This window comes from Gasterosteus aculeatus, chromosome 4 (assembly GCF_964276395.1).
Source record: "Gasterosteus aculeatus chromosome 4, fGasAcu3.hap1.1, whole genome shotgun sequence".
NCBI lineage: Eukaryota > Metazoa > Chordata > Actinopteri > Perciformes > Gasterosteidae > Gasterosteus > Gasterosteus aculeatus.
This window is the reverse complement of record NC_135691.1, coordinates 23,481,193-23,507,170: the sequence shown is the minus strand read 5'-3', so window position 1 is coordinate 23,507,170 and position 25,978 is coordinate 23,481,193. Positions and strand designations below refer to the sequence as shown.

General features: G+C 42.4%; 1 protein-coding gene and 1 long non-coding RNA gene across 3 annotated transcripts in view; both read right to left on the bottom strand.

Moving 5' to 3' along the window:
- The window catches only part of arhgef39 (Rho guanine nucleotide exchange factor (GEF) 39), a 51,372-nt gene extending 44,462 nt beyond the window's left edge, over positions 1 to 6,910 (bottom strand). For both annotated transcript variants that reach the window (XM_078101409.1, XM_078101410.1), the window contains exons 1-3: positions 6,761 to 6,910; positions 4,851 to 5,022; positions 3,865 to 3,959 (exon numbers count right to left, since the gene is read on the bottom strand). In XM_078101409.1, coding sequence (XP_077957535.1) covers positions 3,865 to 3,959; positions 4,851 to 5,000 — 245 coding nt within the window. In that variant the 5' untranslated portion in view covers positions 5,001 to 5,022; positions 6,761 to 6,910. The remainder of the gene's footprint in view (positions 1 to 3,864; positions 3,960 to 4,850; positions 5,023 to 6,760) is intronic.
- A 2,165-nt stretch (positions 6,911 to 9,075) lies between these two features.
- LOC144406212 (uncharacterized) lies at positions 9,076 to 9,812 on the bottom strand. Its single transcript, XR_013467412.1, has 3 exons — positions 9,676 to 9,812; positions 9,364 to 9,395; positions 9,076 to 9,225 (listed from the first exon to the last, which is right to left on the bottom strand). It is a non-coding gene; the product is annotated as an uncharacterized LOC144406212 (long non-coding RNA).
- Between the last annotated feature and the right edge of the window lie 16,166 nt (positions 9,813 to 25,978).

Sequence of the window (25,978 nt, the reverse complement as noted above, 5' to 3'; positions counted from 1 at the left end):
CTCTCCCCCTCTCCCGGTGGGTGACACATTTACCGGGACTAAGAGGGTGGTTCTACCTTTAGGGCGACCGGGGCTGCTTTGTAGTGTGAACATGGCAACCCAACTCAGGGAGCCTAACAGGCTGATGAAGGCGGGGGCAAAGCAATCGTTCGGCCTGTCAGGCACATTACAGTAACACGGACTCAAGTGATTGGGGGTGTTGACACTTGTGAAGGAGCTTGTTATCCAAACTTAGAAAGTACCACACACACACATAGCAAATCAGACACTAATGATGCTCCCAGAGATTTCTGTTCGTTGCTGTAAGAAGGAGCATTTCGCCACTGAAGTTGATTTAAATAGATTTTAATGAAGTTTTGAGCCACGGTAGCCTCTGTCCATAATCAGGAGATGCAGGAGCAGCCGAGAGACTTTTAACGAGGGCAAAGGGCGGGAAAAACTGTTTCCGTTTGGGTTTTTCCCAGCTCCCCCTTCCCTTCGTCATTACCAGAGGCTATTATGATTAATATGAAATTATGGATTACATTTTTATACTTTTTCCCCCCCACAGCAATTAACTTATCTGGCCATCAGCAGAAGGACAAAGATGACATTAGCAGTCTGTGCGTTTCCCTTTAATCCACATTAATTCAGGAGTTGCGCATTCCGGGGTAGATACGTCATAGACTAAACCATTTGCGAAAAGGCTTTTTTATTGGGCGGTTGGGGGTTCAGCATAGGAATATCAATATGCTAAACAGGGGCGGTTACTGGGGTGGAAAAAGTGGCCCGGTAGTTACTATCTGGCCCAATCAATGCACGGCAAGCTGCCGACTCAATGAAACGCACGTGTCGGTGGCATACTTTGAAAGATACCCACACACACCTTACATTGTTTTGGATGATTACAAAAGAAATCACATCACGTTTAGTTTTTGTTTTGTTTTTATAACATTTGGATCCACCAATTCGCCTCAAAGGACAGTGAATAAAATGATACTGGTTATTTTTTAACACTCCAAAATAGGTGTAGTTTGCTAGATGAATATGGTTAACTCTGGGCTAGTGTCAGATGGTTATACGTATAACTACAGAGCCTTAAGGAATGAATGTCAGCAGAGAAGGACCACACAATAAAGATACTGGAATGAGAAGGTAGAATTAGTATGAATTATAGTGTAGAAATGAACCGAACAGAACATAGGGTGGGAACTTCAGTGGTGTTGCATGCTGTGTGTGTGTGTGTGTGTGTGTGTAGGGGTGATGAAGGTGCATAACAAAAAATAAAGTTGTTGGTTTGCCAAATATTTTTTTATATTTTGTGGCATCTTCCTCCAGACATTTCTTTTTCTCCCTGAGCTTTTCAATCCCACCTTTAGAGGATTTTGGTTTTGCAGTTGTCTCACGCTCCAAAGCGGCTGCGTTTGCAAGCGTGTGTCGCGTAAGTGTTGGATAGGCTAGAGCGGGGATTCCCAAAGCGTGGCGCGGGCACCCCTGAGGGTAGCCTTGTTTTTTGCCGCTAACTTCAGCCCACAACTAACGTCATTCCTTCAGCAAAATTTATACAAATATGCTACACTGGCTGAAGTCAGAAAACTGTCACTTGAACATCTGAAACTGTCAGTTATGAGAAGAGACGGACTGAGAGAGGTGTATCAGGAGGCACAAGAAACGGAGACGCTTACTCGGTAATGTTACCCCTCCCTCTGGTCTCGCTGCAGTCCACTGCGCTGCAAGTGAAATCCTCAAATGGACTCCTCCCTTGTTTATTCATACCTGTTTCTGAGACCATAAATGTGCCAAAATGTGTTCTTAACTGTTGGAAATTTCCAACTCCCCTACCTCTGACAATCAGTCGTGATATGTAACTTTACTAGGGCTGCACCTAACGATTATTTTGATAATCAATTAATCGGTTATTTCTTTGATGAAACAGCATTAAAAAAAGCTTTAATTTCCCACCCTTTATTCTAAAACAGAACCGCAAATTCAGATTGCAAAAATACTTCAGAAAGTCCACAAACAGGTTGCTCCTTGAACAGAATAATAATTTATAAAAAATAAACATACAAAATCAGAAAATTTCAGATGCACACCCTCACAAACTCTCACACTCAGCAACACACACCCATATTCACTTGATGCTTATTCATTACATTATTACCATCATTGTAGTGCAAGTTAAGTAAATGTATACACCTCATCTAAGTACAGCTAAAAATAAATAACCAAGTGTTATGAGATTAATTCAAATTGTAAATTAATGCATTGGAGGCTTCTTAGCGAGCCGCACTGGTTTAATGAATCACCGTGTCGCCCTTTACAAGCATAACTACAACTACTGTATAACCCACAGTATGTGCGCAAGAGTACTAGACTACCGTACAGTGCATCCGGAAAGTTTTCACAGCGCTTCGCTTTTTTTACATTGTTATGTTACAGCCTTATTCCAAAATGGATTAAATTCATTATTTTCCTCAACATTCTACACACAACAACCCATAATGACAAAGTGAAAACTGTTTTTTGCAAGTTTTTGCAAATCTGTTAAAAATAAAGAACAAAAACATAACATGTACATAAGTATTCACAGCCTTTGTGGCTCCATGGCACTCAAAATTTAGCTCAGGTGCAGTTGTTTCTACAACTTGATTGGAGTCCACATGATTGAGAAAGGCACACACCTGTCTATATAAGGTATCACAGTAATCAATAATTATCGATTTCAGTGATTCGTTGTTGCAGCCCTAAACTTTAAATTTTTAATTTTAATTAATGTAATTGTAAATTAAATGTGAAGCAATCTGCCTCTGAGCCTGTGCATGTGTCCTCGGCATCCTTATTGATGTTTAAAAGTAACTGGAATTTATTGAAACTTTGTTGCAGTGTTTCAGGGCATTTTCACACCTGCAGTTTGTTTTGATTCGGGATTAATAGGATACAATGTTGGTTACCCTTTTGTTCTTTTTTTGTTGATTCAACAGCAGTCTAAATATTAGATGAATGGGCAAACTGTTGTTTCATTGCAACTATAAATAGGCGGTTTCTTGTTTTTTTTAATTGGGAGGGTTGGGGGTGCATGAACGAGGTCTCGGGATGTAGAAGGAGGTGCGTGGGCTAAAAGGTTTGGGAACCGCTGGGCTAGAGCAATCACAGACATGACCCTTCATGTCTGCCCTGCGATCCCTCGCTACAAGCGCTAGCTGGGCAGCCCCGCCTCCTTCTCCACCAGAGAAGTCGCTATTTTTGTCGCCAGTAGCTTTTTGCAGTGGTGTCTGATAGACATGATTTTACTTGCGGGCGGATATAACTGTAACACGGGATGGACACCTAAAACAGAGATAGACTGAGGGAAGAGATTAGATGAGTAAAGAAGATGGAGACCATGAGTAAATAAAGATCGCAAAAAGTCAGTCACTAATTACAAACTTTAGCCGTTAAATTGACTTTTTTTAAATATATTTGAACAATACGATCGTTGTTTCTTACGTCATTCATTGGTGAAAGAGAGTTTGAAGTTAGCAGTATTGTCATTCTGCTTATGTGGAGCTGTAAACATCGCAATGCAGTGTGTAGTTTATTTGGTGGTGAATAATTGGTGGTGGTGAAAACAGCTCCTGGAGTTTGTTAAATACTCCAGAGACCTTTTCTGAACGGATATGACTCCAAGCAAAACACCAGTTTTGCTATCAAGTAGTAATTAAAGCTGATGTGCGTTATTGTATCCACCAGGGCAGGGTACACCTCCAACACGATATTGTTGACTACTGCTAGTGGTGAAGATAAGGACGATGCTATAATAGTTTATCTGGACCTCATTCTTAAGCAAGGGGCAAACCTCCAATACCCTGTATATATTGTGTGAATTATTCAGAAGATACTTACTGGTTTACTGAATGAATGGCTTTAATTGAGCTGAAGATGCTTTCTCTAATGTCCTGCTTCAGGGTTCCTTTGGCCTTTAGGATCTCCACAAAGTACTGTAACAAACAACAGAGCAAAGGGAGAGACAACACGGTTATTCCTCAGCAGGTGTAACTATGTTAAAGGAGATGGTTTCACTGATGAGAAAGAGCAGCTTAGAGTTTAGCAGTCTAGACAAACTGTCAAAGTTACATGGAACTGTATGTCCCCATGGCTCATCGTAGGAGAGTAGAGCAACATGGTTGCACTGCGACACTCCCAACACAGCAACAGTGTGGCTGTCTCACGTCACTTGAAGTGAAAATGGGATAAGCAAATGTAATGTGCATTAGGTCTAAAATTACTTTTAATTGGAGGGTGAGTAATTGTGTAGAACTGAGGCTGCAGTAGTAGTTGAAAAAGTCTGTTCTCTCCGCCTGGAGGAGGAGCACCATGAATACTACTTTGAATATGTTAATATAGATCTTTTAAAATACAGTGCAGTATTGTCTTTCCACTGCATTGTTATTTTACTATGAAAATAATATTTGGGTTAATACACACAATTTAAGAAATTCCCTTTATAAATCACATCGTTCTAGGTTAGTTTCCTGGTAGTACGATCCATCTCAATACATTGAAGGTGGATGGAATTTATATCAACAGTGGAAACATCTTATAATAGTCATGTCTGTCGTGTCGAATAGATCACAATAAAAAGATCACTAGAAAAACTCAGTTTTCTAGTGAGTCATGTTCACTGGCTATGTTAGCCTTTGCACAGCCCCAAACTTGGCTATGTGGGCCCTCTGCACAATTTACTATTTACAATACCATGAAGAATCTTAAATCAAGGTGATGTTTACACTAGAACAGGTGAGGGGGTGACAGCGGGGGGGACTTTTAGTGTCTATTTCAAGGTTTAATCTTGAAGCCTTCATAGTGATGGAGACAGGTACGGTACGTACGGTGGTGACAAGCTCCAGCTGCTGGCAATAGCGTTGTTCAGTCTGCACCAACTCTCTGGCTGTCCGACTGCGTTTTCTCTCCCAGCGGTCCCTCTGCTCCTGGATATTGGTCCCCCCGAGGGGACCGGATGGGCCGGGAGAGAAACTCATGACCACAGCAGGCAGGGGTACACTGCAGAGACACAAGCATTTAGGCCGGTCCAGGTTTACAGAAAGCCATTGGACCAATAAACTGAACATAAAACCAAAAATGAATGAATGAATGAATAGACTTGCCTAGCCCAAAGTTTACCAACGGTGTGTCATATTTACTGTTAAGTTGTAATGAAAATTAGTAGCATATATCTTTGTTTTGACATTTAATTTAAAGAGGTTACAGTGTTAAATGTCAGGACAATAAGTGAATAAGCTAGTATACTGCTTATTTGGAATTAACAGTATCTAATACAGCTTACAGAGGTCATCAGTATGTCTGATGTCTAAAAGCAGGAATAGAGAAGTAACACAAAACTGAGTCCTGTGTGTAAAGAAAGCAGTCGCAAATGACAACTCACTACGGCATTGTAAATGACGTATTTTATCATTGACTCATTATGTTATTTATTAAATACATCCAAATATTTGTACACTTGGATAGCAATTTAAATATCTGGTAACTATCATGCATATGTAACATGTTAGTCATCTGGTCTCAATTATGTGCAAAATAAATACTCTCAAACAGTGCTTTGTCCCTTAACCAGCTGTGGGAATGATCAAACCCTGGTTAGCTGACCTGCAGCCAGAGAAGCAGTGCCCCCCCCTTGTTCCCTTGCACTCCCTCATTAGTGTCATCTTCTTTGTATTAGTAGAGCGAGGAGTGGACAGAAAGCAGAGCTTCAACAGCAATTAACCCTCAGAGTGGCTCAGACGAACCCTGCGCTGTAAACAAGAGGGGCTGATCAATGCTAACAGGCTACAGCTTTCCCACAGGGAGACACTCACATGGGGACTGACTGATCAGCTGAACCACAGTACCAGCCAATAACACAGTTTATAGTGGACAGATTTTATGTCAACACGCAGGGGTTTCCGTTTGTTAGATACACAACTACAATAGCATTTGCAAACATGAGTTCACTGCAAGAAACATCTTGTTAGAATTGGTACTGTTAAATAGTTGGTAACTAGACGTAATATCTGATAATAGCTGTTAAAACCAAAAATGCTATGAAAAATAGAAATTTCAGTCCATCAACTGAGGAAGATAGTTTGACATGAAACATGAATCTACTGAATGGATCTAAGCTGCCTTATACAAGAAGCTAGGCATCAATAGGCACCTGCATTTAACATTTCTGTTAAATAAATGAATATATATGTGATACAACTAAAATTGTGACCAACCCTATGTCCCCTGCCACCATAATTCAGACATGTCCCACCTCTCAAAGCAGTTTACAGGTCGACATATATTCTTTAAGGTTTTGAGGTTAATCTCCTTTAAAAAAAAATAAGGTAATATTTGTAAAATTAACGTTAAGGATCAATTTATATTTTTCACACAGTTTTAGAGATAACCTTACATTTCCTTCTGATCGAATGTAATGGGGAGAATATTAATGGCTTATCAAGTTTATATAATTAACGTTAGGACATCCGTAATAAAATGTCTTGACATGAGTTTCTAAAAATCCCAAGAGATCATATACTAACTAATACTTTGAACCGCGGGCTTCGTTTTTCTTCATATTAGAGCGGGGGCTCCACATTAGGATTCACAGCTCCTGACCCCTTCTCTCGAACACCGGTACCACCATTAGTCCACAGGACCTCGAACTTGTTACTCCGAGGAAAGAAATATGTAACGGTAACATGAACTTAATGTGAAGGTAGAAGTCTACGTGAAAGGGCAGTTCTTAGAGGCTTACCTTCAGGTAACGTCTCCAACTTGGATTCAAGGCGCTCTTTTTCGATTTGAGCGTCTTATTTCCGGGATGCGCTGCTGACGCGCATGCCGATTGGCTGGTCCGCGCCAAATCAAAGAAGGAAACACCTCCCGCGTCCTTAGCCGGACTGACGCTCAACTAGCTCCACCCATACTTCCACCAATTCCAATTAAAATACTGAAATCAACCAAGTTACATTTACTTTTTCTGCGAGTAATTTAAATACACACATATTAGTGTGTAGAGGTGAGTAATGTGTGAAACAGAACCAAACCGTATGTTCATAATAATAATAATAATATATATATATATATATATATATATATATATATATATATATATATATATATATATATATATTATTTTATCTTTTTTTTCATTTTTCACATATATTTTTTGATATTCGCGGTATTGTCTTTTTCGGTTGCAGATTTTATATTCAAGATTCAAATCTTTATTTCATTTTGGGATCATTTTTTTCACATTCATACTTTTTGCCCTGATCTGACATAGGGGGCGTGTCATCAACTGAGAGGGACGTGTAAATATGAGATATACATATTTTGTGGCGACTGAGAATGGCGGTTCAAACCCCGGCTGCTCCATGTCCCATGTAGAAGTGTCCCTGAGCAAGACACCTAACCCCTAACTGCTCCCTGGGTGCCTATACGGCAGCCCACTGCTCCCACTGTGTGGGATGGGTTAAATGCACAGAACAATTTTATGTGTGTGTAATAAAATACTGGGGCCCTTCTGTGCGGAGTCTGCATGTTCTCCCTGTTCCTGTGTGGGTTCTCTCCAGGTACTCAAGCTTCCTCCTACAGTCCAAAAACCTACAGGGTAGTTTAATTAGTGATTCCTAATTTGCCTGCAGCTGTGCAAATGAGAGAGGGACTTTTGTGTCTCTATCAGCCCAGTGCATGACTGGCAACTCCATCTCTTTCCCAATGCCAGCTGGTATTAGACCCTGCAAGGATAAATAGGGAGGCGGTAGCTGATCATTCAGGGTACTTTTTATCCAGACAGATCAAATGTGTTGTTTCCAAATCTTCTTTTAGCGTTTTGACAGATGTGACGAACAAAACAACAAAAATACAATTAATTCCAACTAAGTGTACATCCCGCGGGCTCGCTTATACCTTGTTTCCATATGACACACATCTTTTTTATGAATAAATAAGTTGGAAAAACATTGTTTTACACACAAAAAATGTATTCCTGTCCTCAAGATCAAAAAAGAGCAAAGCAGTTCGCAAACTGAAGCCTCTAGGGGCCATGAAACACTGGTAATCCAGCTTTGGTTTTTACTGAAGCTCTAATGTTGCCAAAAGGAATATGTAAATTTGATTTGTAGTTCAAAATGGTTGACTGAACTTATTGTATTCTCTATTCTTTTTGCAGATTCCTCTTCAAATCTATTCACAATTCTTCACTATTAGATTTCAACATAGATTGAATGAAGTTGTATCTTTTTACTTAAAGATACAACTGTACTGGCTGCAAGTTGTGAGCGAGGATTGATGTGAAGAACGCAATGCTCAGCAGTTTGGTACTCATTCTGAGATAAAAGTGATGCCCTTTGTAATCAGGCCATGATGCAGGAGGATATAGGATGAAATCCATAAGGGCTGAGGATTTCAAGTGAAAATAAAATAAAAATAGGAAGCATCTTTCTGGGGCCAATACAAGACTGGCTCATTGCTCGCAGCTCCACAGAGCAGCGAGAACACTGACATCTAGTGCTGATAGAGACAATGTCTGCAGGGGTGATACACATGTATATACACATGTTGTGCCTATCTTGCTCTCTAAGTTTATTTCATTACCAGGAAAATAGAGGTCCACATTCCTTAATTGCAACATTGAATGACTTTCCACTGGTGGATTTTCTGAGTGAAAGTGAAAAAGAAGTACACAGTAAAATCGCGAGTGTTAATACAACACTTAAAGAGTCAATTTTAACACTACCTCAGTGAACATATGGTCCCTATCTACAGAGTGTTAAATGTACACTGAACACAGAGTTAAATTTCCAGAGTCAATTTTACTCTGGTAAGAGTTAAAATTTTACACTAGGTGCAGTGTAGTGTAATAATATTAACTCTAAGAAGTGTCAATCAAGTTTTACACTATGTAAGAAGTAACACCCATAGAGTTATAAAAGAAATAACCTTTCCAGTGTTAAACCTACTTTACACTATGTTGATTATGAAATCACTCCAAAGAGTGTTGATTTTTAACCAACTCCTACCAGTGTTGCATATCTATGCAGGGGGAAAAACACACAGACAATTGTATCCATACTGTAATACATATTTATTCCAAGTAAACATGAAATATTGGCATCAAAAGTAAACCTAAAACATGTAAAGCTCACATCTTATCACAGTGGCAAAGATCTTGGTTGGTGCTGGATGACAGGAATGTTTTGATCAACATGATGGTATCTGCAAAGACAGCAAACTGAAATCAACATTATGATCTACAACACCATACAAGCTGACAACCTGAAAATACCCTATTTCAGCTTTAAAAATCACAAACACAACTACATTTTCGGTCAAGTACATCAACTTATTACTTACCACCAGAGCACCACAGTACATTAAAGAACAATCTGAAAGAAAAAGGAAAATATACATATTAAGTAACTACGTAACTACGTAGACCCCTCCGCCGTAGCCTGACGTGCACCTCCGAAAAAATCTAACTGCGAGTCGAGTTGACGTGGATCGCAAGTGCTGTGATTGGTCCGCTCAGAACGTAATTTGCGGCAGTTGCTGACATTTGAAAGTATCGAAAGTGCACTTGCTCGTCCAGGTCCCTCAGTGGGTGAACCAGTGTTGTAAATTCACGTCTTCTCCGTAGCCTGCGCTTCAATATGAGCTTCGGCTCACCAAGGATTCGGCACCCGCAGAAACACACAGCCACACCCGCCGCCGCCGTAACGTGGAAGCATAAATTAAGCTTACAGCAGCTACAGCCATAGACATAAAGAATAGACATCGACCGCTGCTGCCTAGTGGTGCTGACGGGCCGCGGGGCCGCCAGCTTGGACCGGTCACCCGCTCCACTCAGTGCCAGCTGGCGCAACGAAGTGTCAGCGCGTCACTCGCTGAATACAAAAGCGGATGTTCACGGGATTTTGTAGGCATGACACCGAAAACATGATTCGGCGTATTTTAATATTCAGTAGTAGTAGGTGTAACAGTAATAATATTCTGGTATATAATATAATAAAAAATATTTGTTTGCGCCTCAGCAGCCAATGCAGCGTCTACTATTTATATATCTATGGCTACAGCAGCAGCTAACGGGAACCGAGCCTCTCGGAGCCGCGGCACGTCCGCATGTCCGCGACATGTCCCGCTATGCTCGACCAAATTGTGACGCTAAAGCGATTTGCTCCGGCTCAAATAGAAATAATAAATATGACTGCTTCAACGAATTTTTTTCTTCATTTTACTGAAATAAATGTGCAAGCATGACACATAACACACCAGGACAGCTCGTCCTCGCTGACATTAACGTTACCTCGTGTCGTTTTTGTTCAGTTTGGTGTTGCGTGGTCAGACATTTGGCTGCTACATTTAAGCTAACCGCCGACCCGATATCACGTTAGCCATTTGAAATTCGGTATTTGAAGACACGTACCCAACATTGACTAGTGTGGTGAATGAATATGTCCCTTTATTCTTATACAGATTCTACTGGAATGAAGAAAAACAACGGGAATGGTTTATAGTAGAAAGACTTACCACAGTATTTCGACGCGAGGAAGATGGCGATGCCAGAATCCACATTCTCAGTTTGACCGGGAAAGTTGGTGGGCGGGGCTCTCCAGAGTATTCTTTGTGATACTCTGGAAGGTATCTTGCTCTAATCAGTGTTGAATCAGGGCCTGAGAGAGTCAATAACACTGACAGAGTAAAACCTCTGTTAACTCCGATTATTTTCACCAACACTGGAAGTTTTCTGGTTCAATTTTACTCTGTCCATTGTTGGAAGAACTCCGGAAGAATTAAAATAGTTTGACACTGCCTTTTTGACACTGGCAAATTTACTGTGTAGTGATGGCCAATTCCCAGCAGCCGTTTTCACGACGTCCATGTTCTGCAGTAACGTGGCAGTGCTGAAGGATATTCTGCAAATTGTTGAACATATAATATGAAATGAAAAATGAGAATTATTTAAATGCATCATTCTGGTGAGACCTCTCTTTATTGTTTTGTTTTTTGTATTATGTTTCCAGTACATTTGGTATTATAATAATTGGCCCCAAAACAGACTTGTGCAAATTAGGCCTCATTTGCCTTGAGGCTATGGAGAAATGAATGGTACAGGAGACCACAGTCAAAGGGTCCATTTTCTTACCTGAGGATGGGAAGAAAAAAGTAAAAGTGTCAATAATCTGCACAAGTGGAGGAGCTCTCCCAAGGTTCCGGTCCCCTTCAGTGTTTTATTCATACCTGCTATTGCCAGAGGACTCATAATTGACCTATGCACTTCAAAAAAAAAAAAAAACTGAAAAGATGAAAGAATGTGATGGTTTTGTAATTCAACGTTTCAGTCCCTCTCTCCCCAATCCAATTGTATTGAATTGCAACTCATGCATTATTCAGAACATAGAAGACAGGACAACCTTTGCTGGAAGATGTTTTATGAAACAAGGTTGCAAGACCAGATATCAAATGAGTTCACTCAAAGAAAAATAAATAAATAAAAAGGAAATCAACAACATCAACAAAAAATAAAAGTCACATCAAAATAAATAGGAGCACTGTTGGACAGAAATCTCTTGAATGAATACAGGTGAAAATATTACTGTCAAATAAAACTTTTTTTAACAGAATGCTGGCACTTGATGTGAAAAAATCTCTAAAGTGTTTATTGATGTTGAATCCCATTATCTACCTCTGCTGAAGGGGGCCAAAGGCTTCATTTATGTTTTAATGTTTCAGCGCCGGCTCTTCACTTAACTTCAGAGCTGTGATTAACAATGTTTTTGTCAAATGGTAATCACGGCGTCAAGTGTTGACACTTGAGTCATGCTTCTGGGTGGCCCACAAGTACATAATTGTAACAGTCAAACTTAAGGGGAGAAGCCCCGGGAGGAAAAGAGTGAGAGATGTCACTAGATAGCGCTATGAAACTTCCCTAGTTGACTTCTTTCTTTCTTCAAAATCATTTTTAATAATAATTTTTCTGTTATGCAAAATTCATTGATTTTAATATCATACAATGTTCAAATGAACTAACCCTCTGTTAAAACCTTCAGAATATACATTAAAGAACATAAAATAAAAGATAAAGAAAGAAGAAAGTGCAATTTCTACATTTTGTTAGTCTTTTAGTCGAGGTAGAGTCTGAAGAGGTGTGTCTTTAGTTTGCGGTGGAAGATGTGAAGGCTCTCTGCAGTCCTGATGTCTTCAGAGAGCTTGTTCCACCATTTCGGAGCAAGAACAGCAAAGAGTCGTGATCTAGTCGAGTGTTTTGCTCTCAGTGAGGTAGGAACCAGCAGATTGGCAGATGCAGATCGGAGTGAACGGGTTGGGATGTAGGGTTTGGCCATGTCCTGGATGTAGACTGGACCCGATCCATTCACAGCATGGTACGTCAGTACCAATGTTTTGAATTGGATGCGGGGAAGCCACTGGTAGCCAGTGAAGAGAGCGGAGGAGTGGAGTAGTGTGGGAGAATTTCGGAAGGTTACGTGCATCTAATTCAATTTTTTCAAAAAACTATGCCTCGAAGGGCTTTATAATCTGTACACATGCAACATAAAATGGTATTACTGAAGTAGAAATTTCTCCTTTAAAGTCTATAAAAAAAATTAATTAGATAAATCTTAAGTCATGTTTTGTGACTATTGCAGACCTATTTTTTTTTAATTTAAAAAGAAATCCCCAAAAAGTAAAAAAAAAAAAAAAAAAGTACAAACATGAAATTCATGCTTTTAATGAATTATAATATAATAACTTAACTCGTTTTTAGAGTTGTTACAAAGTAATTAGCAGCAATGCCTGTGTATTTCATAGCCTTGGTTGAAACTGTCAGTCTTGGCATTACACACCTGTTGTGCGTTCAACGTTTGGCTTTGTAGAATGGTGAGCTCATTAAAGTGAAATGATCATTTGGCCTTGGGAAAGAAAAAAATAATCACATAGAAACAAACTGCACCAAACCAAGTCACACTCGAATAGTGAAGTACAATCAAAACAGTTTTATGTTTTCAAAACCCAGAAGTTTTCATGGATAGTGATTAACTGTCATGCTAATTACTGAAAGTACTAGATGGCAGTGTTTGATGTGTGTCTATAAGGTTGGGTGTTAATTGACGGTCAGGGCAACAAAATTCGCTCAAAAACTGTGGCTCAAGCATCAAACTGCAAAATGGGAGTGTATTGAATTGTTAGACAGACAATATTACAGCACAGTCTCCAAGGCCCTGTTTGAACTCTGCTCTTTTAAATTAGCATAAAAAGCCACTCCAAGTTAACAGATGGGGCGAGTATGAGTACATACCGAGGCTATGTAGAAACTGAATGTGGTCACCATGACGCCCCCCATTGGTTTGTAGTCTACGGCAGGAGTTGGATTGGTGGGAAGAATTGCCTTGCGCAGCAAGTAGTGGGCAATTGTATAAGGTTAAAAAAACGCTTGGTGACGCTTGGGAAATATATAAACAGTGAAGAGCGCACGTAATTAAGAGAGAATCCGGTTATTTTTCAACTGATAATACATTTTCTGGTCTATATACTTTTTATATGGCTACAATCCAATATTACGGCAACTTCTTGCACCAAATTATTATGGTTTAATTTTTTTAATTGAAAAAATAACTTATTATATAACTTTAAAACATTGGGACACATACTAATGTTGCAAGAGTAATTCTTATTTAAGAAGTGGGCCATCTTTGCATCCAGCAGCTGAAAATTCAGTAATGTGAATTTATGATGACAGTAATGCGACTATTAATAATAATGATTGCACATGACTTACCTTTTCAATAAGGTCCACTCATGGTGTTACTGATGCCTTACTTCACACGACTCCTCCCACTTCACCATGATATTGAAGCAGAATTAATGAAATAAATAAAGATTGACTTCAAACTTGCATGTAAAGGTACTACGGTATTTTTATTATGGTACGGTACTATTATGAGCTTATGCTAATGTTTGGTATTTGTCAGCTCTAAGTAAAAGTGATTATTATTTTCTAGAATTTCAGAAAATGTAGTCACTGGAAAGGCGACACATCACATCAAATCAGAGTCCTGTCCAGTCATCACTGACTGCTTGTTTGCATCATGAGGTGCATTCCTTTATAATGATTTCTCTCAGCCTTAAAGCGTCTTCCTAAAGCAGAATCCACCACCGGGCACAGCGCCTTTAAATTCAACCGAAAACCGATTTACCCGCAAACTAAAGCATCGCACTGGTGTGACAGAGGGATCTGCACTCGCTAAAAAAAGCAGGGCAATTACTTGGAAAGAGTGAGCCGGGAGAATAGACCTCATCCAGAGAAAAGGTGCAGCATGTACTGAAACTACTATACTCGCAAGGGTATATGGAAGGGCGGTGGGGAGAGGCGTTATAAGGAGAGGGGTGGGGCACACTCCAAAAACTTCTGGAAGTAAATCAAAAGAGCAGCTGAAAGAACACTGTCCTGAAGTAAGGAATGAAAAGGGGAAAAGCCTTGCAGGTCCATTATATGGAGAGGGAACATTGTGTGTGTGTGTGTGTGTGTGTGTGTGTGTGTGTGTGTGTGTGTGTGTGTGTGTGTGTGTGTGTGTGTGAAGGAAACAGGAGAAAGTCTGCAGGGACTCAGAGATGGCTGCTTTCCAGTGGGGATTGCTTTGTTGTCTTTGTATAGGGCACAGATCGACAGACTCGTGGGAGGGAGCGGGGGGATTCATTGGGTGTTTGTTCTGAGTGTGTGTGTATAGGTTAGAGGAAGTGCTCACTACCAAGTTGTCTGTGTTATAGACTGAAACCCTCACCACACCTATGCTCAATTTTTCATCCCACATTTTTAAGGGAGCCTCCAGACAGGATGCACAACAACTGCTTCCTGACATGTGCTTTCCTCAGAAGGGGTTTGCCTGTAGGGAACTCGGCAACGTGCATGTGCCGACTCAGATACCAGTCACTGAGAGAGTGGCACCACTCGTCATACTAGTTGGTTGAAAGTAGAAGCTGCATTAGAATTTGTGTGTGTGTGTGTGCATCTCATTTTGACCCCCTCCATAGCTTGAGTGCCCTATTAGTCACTGAATACAGCAGCACTTACTACTTCTACTATTGCATGGAATGAAGTCAATTAGCTCCGGAAAAAAGTGTCTAAGTATTGAGTGTCTAATAGCAAAGTCTCATTTCCAAGGAGATACATATCAGTGTGTTATCTACAAAGAGCTGATGTAAACAAAAGTCTGTGTGAGCATCTTGGCAACAGAAGTGGCGAGTTAGCCAAATATTCTCCCGGCTGCTTGTAGCGACTTGTGAGAGTCGTTGCCGTGGATAATAAATACAGATGAGTTCGTACCTAGAAATTGATTAAAAGTTTCCGAGGGCCCTCAAAAGTTCTGTTTTCAACAGCTGCCGTTAGCTGTAAGCAGCCACCACGCATTGAGTCTCCAGCAGAGACATGCAGGGATGTCAATAAGCGGCTAGACACTGAGCTATGAAAGCCATGTTACCTAATTTATTGTTTAGGCTAACACGTCAAAACGGTAAACGTTTACAAGCGTGTAACATGCAGGGTCGCAAAGGATAGATGTGTCTTCCAAATCGGCTCCTGGAGGGCTGCGTCCCTCGACCGCGTTCGGAGGAGGCAACGGATTGGAACAGGCGAGTCACAGTAGAAGTGATGTATGCGGTGGACGAATGTGTCCTTAAGGATGCAGCCTAGCGATTTTGAGACACAGCTAATATATACACACAGGGTAAGGGCACAGGTGGAAACAATCAGGGGCAGGGCAGACAATGGGACCGGCACACAGGGGGAAGGAGCAAGTTGCCTGAAACGAGAGGAAGGTTAATTTTCTAAATAAAAAAGGAAATCACAAGACAACATAGACATAAGACAACCAATTAGCACCGCCTCTTGGACATGACTCTACCCCACCCTCGAGGGACGGCTCCTGATGCACCAGCAACCTGAGAGCCGAGGTTGTCGAAGTCCCTGATGAGGGCCGGATCCCTGATGAGGCTCGGATGATAAAGCTGGAAAGGACCCAAGAGCGGTGCTCCGGCCCATAGCCCTTCCAGTCCACCAGATGTTGGCGTCCCCTTCCCCGGTTGAGTACTGCTAAGAGTTTCTTCACTGGGTAAACCGGGCCCCCATCAACCATGCGGGGGAGTGGTGGGGGTGTGGCTGCGGGCACCATAGGGCTTTCCTTAACCGGTTTGAGCTTTCCTACATGAAAGGTGGGGTGCATCCTCAGGAACCTGGGGAGACGCAGATGGACAGAGACATGTTTAATGATTTTGGACACAGGAAACAGACCCACAAACCTGGGAGGCGGCATGGAGCGGCAAGTCCCGTGTAGAGAGCCAGACTTTCTGACCTGGCTGGTATGCAGGAGCTGGCCGGCGCCTCCGATCAGCAGCCTTCTTCATGCGGTCCGCACTGAGGAGGAGGACCTTGCGGGCAGCTGCCCAGATTAGTTGGCAACGCCGGACCATGGCATGGGCGGACGGGATGACAACCTATTTCTCAGTCTCCTGAAACAAGGGAGGTTGGTATCCAAAGACGCACTGGAAGGAAGTCAGCCCAGTGGCCACTGTGGGGAGGGAGTTGTGGCCGTATTTAACCCAAGTCAGGTGCTTGCTCCTGGAGGACGTGTTCTGGGATATCAGGCAACGGAGACACGTGGCCTCTGGATGGTATCCGGACGTGAGGCTGACCGCGGCCCCGATCAGATGGCAGAATTCTTACCAGATGCCCAAACAACTGGCTCCTTTCGACGCAAAGGAGCAGTGGCTCTACTCCGAGCTCCTCACGAATGGCTGAGCTTCTCAACCTATCTCTAAGGGAGATGCCAGCCACCACTGCATGAAAAGTGAGATTTTCGTGAAAAGTTAGAGTGAGACAATTTGCAACCCGCGCACGTCGCGTTTGTCTGTGCCACAAATTGTCGCAAACGAACCATGACGTATGTGGAGAGCTGGCAGATGGCCCTAATTAGCATATGAATGCAGCGAAACCGCGGGTGGCCGAGCAGGCTTGAATATCCTTAATCCTTATTGGATGAAACCACAACTTTCTAACAAGTAAAATCAATCGTGATTGGCAGCAAAACCACACCTGGGCAGACCAGACTTGAGTTTCCTTGCTCATGATTGGATGAAACCACAAAGATCTGTCGCTATTGGTCACCCGCCTCATTTTATTTACATATATTTATATATTCATATTATGCTGTATATTAATTTCATTGTTATCCTATGTAGGCTACTACACTATTATTAGGATACCAACCAGGACATCAATGAATTTATAGAGAAAATGAACATTTGCCACATGTTTATGCAAAGAAAGCTGAATCCTTTACAGCTTCCGCCCGCAATGAGTGTTCCGGCTGGGAAAACCTGAAGCTCCTGCGTACCGTCTCAAAATACGTCTTACAGGCAGCTGGAAAACAATTAAATGAGTGTGGTATGAATAACAAAAAAATCAAACGCAAGTCACAGTGACATTGAACAAGGAAGGAGAAACAGTAAACAGTGTCACTTACACACAATGACGTCTTTATCTGAATCGAAATCTGGACTTTTCCCGGAGCAAATACGAGGTCACCGCCTCATTATCAGGCGAGATTAGTCTATGAAAACAAAATGTACAGTTATGATCGGTATCCATAGTATGGTATCTATAGGTATATATTTCCTTATACCGCAGAATGAAAGCATATTCTTTAAATCTTACCCTTACCAGTTCGTAGCGCCTGTAATTCGTCTCGGAGTTGTGAAGACGGCGCACCGCTTCCTGTAAACGACACGGCAAAGAAAATACACTTTAATAAAGCTGTTTCTGCTCACTTGTAAGGCTACTAGGCTACTCTTAGCTTTTGTTTTACGCTACGCTACTTTTAGCTTAGCCAACAGTCATCGAACATATTCTTACCGCTATCTTGTGCGCCCGTCTCCTCTTCTTTGAGTCAGTTCCTCCAGAGCCGCCAACCTCTCCTCTATGGACAGCAACCTGGAGAGTCCCGAACGCTCCAGTGGTCTAGCGAACCACTCGTTGATATCGGCAGTTTGTTGTTGGAGTTGACGAGACAATCCACTGAGAGCATTCCAGCAGTTTCTTCTCGTCTGTCTGCGGACTGGCCGAAAGTTGCTGACCGCGGAGAGGAGTTGAAGGCGAGACGTCGTCCAGCCATTATTCACGAACCAGCAAAAACCAAACAAAGGAACTGGAGATACAGTTCTTCTGAATATAGTAACACACACGTGTCTGTTTGTATGCTCGTCTTGCAAGTACTGCTGTCTGAGTCATGCCTGTGACCTCACACGTGATTGGACGAGGAGTCCAAGGGTCCTCCAATCACATACGAGGTTATTGTTATACGGAAGGACCAGTATTTTAGGAAGACAAATGGTTGGGACAGCTGATATGCTTTATGTAAAGCAGTGTTTTGGTGTCAGCAGAACGACTTTCCCTAGAAAACTGTACAGTGGTGCCTCTTTCTCCATTCCACCAGACGATCTTGAGTCTGACATACATGCAATGTTGACAATGTATCATCAGATGTACCCTTGTGTTACTGAGGTTGAATGTTTTGCCATGACATGTAAACGGGTAACATATATCAATGTAACTTACTCAATCGATAGATGCAGAGCATAAAGGTCAGCATATGTTTATGCTAAGTGGTGTGAAAACACTAACAGTTTTGAGGAACCCGTCCTTGACCCTCTAGCAGAACTACGACCAGCCATTATAAAGCAGTTTATAGTTGTTAATGTTGTGTCAAAGGGTACGGCATTTAAACATGTTCTTGCACAAGTTTCCTGGCTTCATCCCCACCCGGACAGACATTTTTATGGAAAGCCAATAGAAGTTTGGGGCTTGCAGGGAACAGATACGTCATACCCAGCATAATTTCTGCCAGTTGAGCGCATTGCTAGAAGATGTGTGGTTAATACATCCTCTGTGCATTTATGTAAGACCAAAGAAAAGGTCACTGTAGTCCTGCCACTATGCACTGTAGTTGAGCTCTAGGAGACTGTGATCTCTCCAGACCCCTCATTCTGATTCAAATGTTGTTTGCATGGAATGCTCATTTTACCTTGATTAAAACTAATTTTTTCTTTTTTACATAACATTTGCCATTGCTAATGGCGTGCACAGTAATCTAGCATATTTGAATTAAATAATTCAATTCAAGCTAAAATGTAAGAGTCTATAATTAGGCTACTGAGCCTGATCTATTTGTACCAGAGATTTTCTTACCTTTTAAAAAAATGTCACCTGGGCTAAAACTCCCTCTGTGACCCTGATTTGCATTTGTATAGCTCACAGCATTTTCATTTACATGTCAAAGCCTCCCCTAGAATTAGGAGGAGGGGGTCATGGGGGGACAACTGCCAAGGGAGGCCCACAACAATTTCTGACAATTTATGGCAGTTTTCGGTGTTGCCCGCAAATTGCCGTAAACCTGAAATTCCACGACAATCTACAGTGCCGCATACTGACGAAAATCCCACTTTTCATGCAGTACACTCTCCTGAGGAAACCCATTTCGGCCGCATGTACCTGTGACCTAGTTCTTTCGTTCGTGACCCATCCTTCATGACCATAGGTGTGGGCAGGAACGAAGATAGATAGATGGTAGATCAAGAGCTTTGCCTTCCGCCTCAGCTCTCTTTTCGTCGCAACGGTGCTGTAAAGGTCCGATTCTCCGGCCAAACTCACACTCCATCTCCATCCACACTTTATTTTATTACTTGTGCACTGTTGTCTTGTCTGTCTACTGTCGCGCACTAACCGCCAAGCCAAATTCCTTGTATGTTTAGCATATTTTGGCAAATAAATGTTTCCTGATTCCTGATCTTCTCCTCATTCGTGAACAAGACCCAGAAGTACTTGAACTCCTTCACTTAAGGACACATTCCCTACCTGGAGTAGGCAATCCAGGTAGGGAATGTGTCCCTACCTGGATGGCCATGGTTCTCAGTAGGTTTACTGCTGAGAACCATGGCCTCAGATTTAGAGGTGCTATTCCTCATGCCGACCGCTTCACACTCGACTGCGAAACACTCCAGTGAGAGTTGGAGGTCACAGACAGAAGATGCCACTAGGACCACATCATCTACAAAAAGCAGCGATGAGATCCGCAGCGCCCCGAACTGTAGACCCTGCCCCCCGACTACACCTCAATATCCTGTCCATGAAGACCACAAACAAGATTGGTGACAAGGTGCAGCCCTGGCGAAGGCCAACCCCCACCGGAAATGCCTTCGACTTACTGCCGAGCACCCGAACACAGCTCTCGCTTTGGGCGTACAAGGATTGGATAGCCCCAAGCAAGGACCCCCGCAGCACCTCCCACAGTTTATCTCGGGGGACCCGGTCATGCCCCTTCTCCAAGTCCACAAAACACATGTAGACTGGATGAGCATACTTCCAACCCCCCTCCATGATCCTGGAAAGAGTAAAGAGCTGGTCCGTCGTTCCACGACCAGGACGAAAATCGCATTGTTCCTCTTCCATCCTTGGTTCGACTATTGGCTGAACCCTCCTTTCCAGCACCTTGGAGTAGACTTTACCCATGGAGGCTGAGTAGTATGATACCCCTGTAATTGGCACACACTCTCTGGTCCTCCTTTTTGAAGAGGGGTACCACCACCCCGGTCTGCCACTCTTTTGGCACTGTCCCAGACTTCGACGCAATGTTGAAGAGGCGTGTCATCCAAGACAGCCCCTCAACACCCATTGCTTTTAGCATCTCTGGACTGATCTCATCAATCCCCGGGGCTCTGCCACTGCGGAGTTGTTCGACTACCTCAGTGACCTCCAACAGGAAAATTGACGATGATCCCTCCTCCGCCTCTACCAAAGAGAGCATACTAATTGGTGTTCAAAGTGTTCCTTCCACTGCCCGATAACCTCCCCAGTCGCGATCAACAGGGTCCCATCCTTACTGTACACAGCTTGGATGGTTCCCCGTTTCCCCCTCCTGAGGTGCCGGATGATCTTCCAGAAGCACTTTGGTGCCGACCGAAAGTCCTTCTCCATAGTTACCCCGAACTCCTCCCATACTCGCTGCTCCCATACTCTCTGCTTTGCCTCCATCACGGCAGAGGCTGCGGCACTTCGAGCCTGTCGGTTCACTGCAACGGCCTCTGGAATCTCACAGAATATCATAACCCGGAAGGTCTTTTTCAGTCAGATGGCTTCCCTGACCACCGGTGTCCAGAGACCTTGAGGCCACAACTCACTGCCGCGGCTTCAGCAATTTTTAAACATACACCACTCTGGTTCAATGTCCCCTACCTCCACAGGAATGTGAGAGGAGCTCCGCTGGAGGTGCGAGTTGAAAATCTTTTGGACCGGGGCCTCCTCCAGATGTTTCTAGTTCACCCTCCCTCTGTCCCGAGTCTTCCCCCATCCTCTGACCCAGCTCACCAGCAGATGGTGATTCGTTGGACAGCTCTGCCCCTCTCATTACCAGAGTGTCCAGAACATACGGCCTGAGATCAGACAATACGATTACAAAATCAATCATTGATCTTTGGCCTGGGGTGTTCTGGTATCACTTATGAACATCCTTATGTTCGAACATGGTGTTTGTTATGGACAATCCATGACTGGCACAGAAGTCCAAAAACTGCCCGGGTTCAGATCAGGAAGGCCATACCTCCCAATCATTCCTATTTCATTTCCATGCACCCGTTTGTTTTGTCCACTTCCGTTCACTTGGCCTTTTTCCGTTGCACGTTTGCTTTCAAGGGATAGTGGATTTGTTTTATTTGAATTTAGATCTCGTTTTAGTACGCACAATTGCGTTTTGTCTTGTGAAGTTAAACAAGAGTGTTGGGAGACACATGAGTGGCGCAGAGAGAGTTACGATAAAATGAGCCTTTGAGAATCTGTCCGTGCAAACTCGTCACCTTTCGGCGATATATTTTTTTAAATATATTTTCGCCAAAATAGGTAATTTGTGGGATTCATGTAGATCTGCAATAAAAATATTTTCCTGCAAGTAATCTGTGAGCGCAAGCTGTCATGAATATTTTTTTGGAAGGAAGCAAACTGGGTCTGGCGGGGGGCAGTGATTCTGGATGTGCGTCTGGTCCTTCTCGCGGCTCGCCCAGACGCTCGTTGGGCCACTGTTAGCCTTGGGGGTCTAAGGCTGACTTAGAACTGGTGCGGACCAGGGGGAATCCAACTGTTTAATTAAAACAAAACAAATCCCACGACGGGTGTTGACGCAATGTGATTTCTGCCCAGTGCTCTGAATGTCAAAGTGAAGAAATTCAATAAACTGCCTTAATTTCTCATTTCCCTTGTTCAGAAAATGATCAAAGACAAGTTAAAGGGGTTGTGAAAGTTGAAAACCATCCAAGCTAAATAGCCGCAGCTCATTTGTGTTTTACTGGAATAACATTGAAGCATTTGCAAATTCCCCGAGAAGCATGCCCCGGAACTAGGGGCGTAACGATTCATTCACTGAATCGATTAATCGATTTATATTTCTGCGATCCAACTGAATCGATCTGTGCTCAGCAAATCGGCATTCCGGACAAAATATATTGATTACAAATCGATTGAAATGGTACATAATTGTTTGTATCGATACTTGGAAACTGCACATTGGATTTCAGTACAAAAACGGTATGGATGTGTGTTTGTTTGTTCGTTTTTTAGCACTTTAGACACATTAAACGTTACTCGATTCAGTCTGGCGACTGCCTGTGCCGTCATCAGTACGCAGCGGCAGCAACAACAAACAACAACAAAGCCGGACGCCCTGTCTCGTCTCTGCCTCCTACTACCAAGAAACCTGAGCCAATCCTGCCATTGCACCGTGTGCTAGGTGCGGTAACATGGCAGGTACAATCCGAGGTGAAGCGTGCCAATGGTGAGAACCCTACACCTAGTGGTTGTCCAGTTAATCGCCAGTTTGTTCTGGTTGCTATGCGCCCACGGGTGATTCATTGAGCTCACACCTCAAAGCTCACAGGTCCATGATTGATGAGAGTTCATATGCTTAGCTTTGCGAATATACTCAAGGTCTTATGGTCAGTACAGAGGCATACTAATGCCAACTTCACTGCAAGTAACTCACTGTTAACGACATCATAGTTCCGGTCTGCTGCCGAAAATTTCCTGGACAGGAAGGCACATGAATGCAGCCTGTGGTCTTTAGCAGATTGCTGAGACAGGACCGCATCCACCTCCACCACAAACTGTCGACTGGGGTCTGGAACCGTGAGAATGGGGGCCGAGGTAGACATCACCTTGAGCCGGGTGAAAGCCTCCTCAGCCCGGGGAGACCTCAGGAACGGAGCTTGAGGAGAAGTGAGGGCATGGATAGAAGACGCTACGGCGCTGAAGTTTCTGATAAACTGCCAGTAAAAGTTTGCAAAACCCAGAAATTCCAGCCGGATCCATTTGCATCTTTCCAGGGGCTATGACAAAGCCCAGAAAAGACACAACATTGGCATGAGATTCATTTTTTCTTGAGAGGCTTGTTCTCCAGCAGGCGCTGGAGGACCTGGCAGACGTGGCGAATATGAGAGTCTTGGTCAGGGGAGAAAATCAAGATGTCATCCCTGGCGACGATGAGGTGCGTATGAGTCCTGATTTCAATGAAGCCTCAATGTACTCGGTCATGGCTTCTCTCTGAGCCGGAAATAGAATAAGAAAAAGACGTGACCTTACTTTTACTAAACACATGAGATCATGATATCAACTGGGAATGGAGGTCATGGCAGGCAGGTCAATCTTTACGTCAGTGTTGCAAGGGGCGGAACCCGAGTCAAGGTCAGTAACAATGCCAATTTCCACTTCTTTGCTGGAATCAGCACCAAGCCCCACCCTAGCCCCTCCCCAACGTATAACCATCCCTGATTAACCAGTCAAACTGGGGGTTGTGTCTCTTGAGCCAGGGAAACCCTAGGATCAGGGGGTGTTGAACCGAGTGGACCAGATGAAAAGTTATTAGTTCATAGTGATCCACAATGCAAACTGCCACAGGTTCCGTCACATGTGTCACAGCTGCCATCTAAGGCGTTGGCTTTCAAGGGCTGAGTCAATGGTTCAGTGTTAAAACTCCCGTCCATAAGACTTGTTCCCCGTGGTAGAAACACATCCCCCTCCTGCAGATGCCAACGGGTAACCTGGTGCCTGAAATTCAGACACTAGAGTCTCGAAATCTCCACAACAGCTAAATAGACCTTGGACCTTGTCTCAACTGCCCTGACCGCTCGTCAGAAGTGGTAGGCTGACGTTTGACAAGAGAAACTAATTGTCACGAATGCACAAAGAGAGGAAGTGTCCGATGGCTTTTCCCAGCAGACCACTGTTTGTGAAATGAGAAGATTTTTTTGTCATCTAACGTCCTAACTTAAGTAATGCCACTTCTTCACTTATTTTAACTAAGCAGTCAACCAATATCTTTCCTGGGGAAAACAACATTTTATATAAAAAAATATTTATATGACAGATAAAAATTGGCTGTTGCTGGACCTCTGTAGGAAAATGGCAGATATCATAAGAACTGATAATTGAATAAATTAATCTTGCATTCTATCAGTTTCAGGTACAGAGCCGTCTCCCCATGAATATATGGAAAAAGCTTACGAGAAACTTACTTAGGTATGTACATTTCTTCGGGAGGGATCTTAATCTAATTAGCCTTATTGGAATATATAATATGTGGAAAGCATATCTCTACATAAGAGTTGCCCTGTTTTAAGACAACCAACTCAGTACAGAGATAAAAAGACTCCAGAGGACATTTTTGTCATTATCTACCTTATCTCCATGTTCTCTCAACACTGTAATCATTAACAAAGAGAAGGAAGAAGAGGTGGATTTAGTAAATGCTTCACTGCTTGCTTTAGTGGCCTTTCCTTGCCAATCACTACTATTGCGTTGACTGAAATTACATACCTGCTAACCTAACTGCCCTCCATTCAGATAGCTTTTAAAGGTAATAAATTGCTTCCTGATTTCAAGCTACATAAATGGTTCTTAAATATAGATCAGGTGTTAGTCTGATGATGTTTTAATTGTAACTTGCAAAATGTATTAGCTGTGACCTAGAGGCTTTTTTGTGGCAGCTTCCATTCAATATGTATGTGCGTCCTGACAACTTGGGTTTAGAAAGGTTAATTAACCTCTGGTGGTAGACCTTTCCTTTGCACTCTACTTGGTCTATGTCCTGATAGTGCCATTAACCCACGTCCTAGCCTTTTAACCTCCTCTATGATTACCCACGTAAAACCCATTAAATCTTCCTATTGATATTTTTTTTTTACATACAATCTATATTTTCTTTACAACTTTCCAGCGTTGTTGATATTCCACATGCATTATCATTCTATAAGCATATTCGGTCATAACGAGCAACATTAAATCATTTAGTGTATTTTAATTTTTGAAAACTAAATAATATATAAATTAAACATAATTAACAGATTGAAGATTCTGACACTCATGTACATTTCAACGCTGGTTTGAAAAGGTGCTGACAAGAATAAACTTTTCCTCTGTGTTTTGGCCTTGAGGCTGTGTTAGTGCCTTCTCTCTGCTGCTTGATCGATAGTGACGATCATGAAAGTTGATTTTTGCCGACAAAATCGCGTGACGCTGCAGTGTCAGGGATTGAAGAGCACACCTTGCGGTGGAAATTATAATACTTGTGATAATTTTTAGTGTTAGAATTGTAGTTTGTGTGTTATTAGATATTAGTATTTTTGATTAATAACTGCAATATGAATTAAACAATTTATTAGTCATTAAGTTTTTTCATTACTGTACACATAACATCCTGCCACAATGTACGTTAAAACCAAGGAGAAGGAGGCATATTCCTTCCTTGATTTCTTCCAATCTCCCCAAAGACGGATTTTTAGTAGTTTTTTCTGTTTTTTGAACTTTGATGATTTAAGATCATATGATTTAAGTCATCCAGATGCAGTTCCTGTAGAAATTGGTGAAATTCACGAGCTGTTAGCA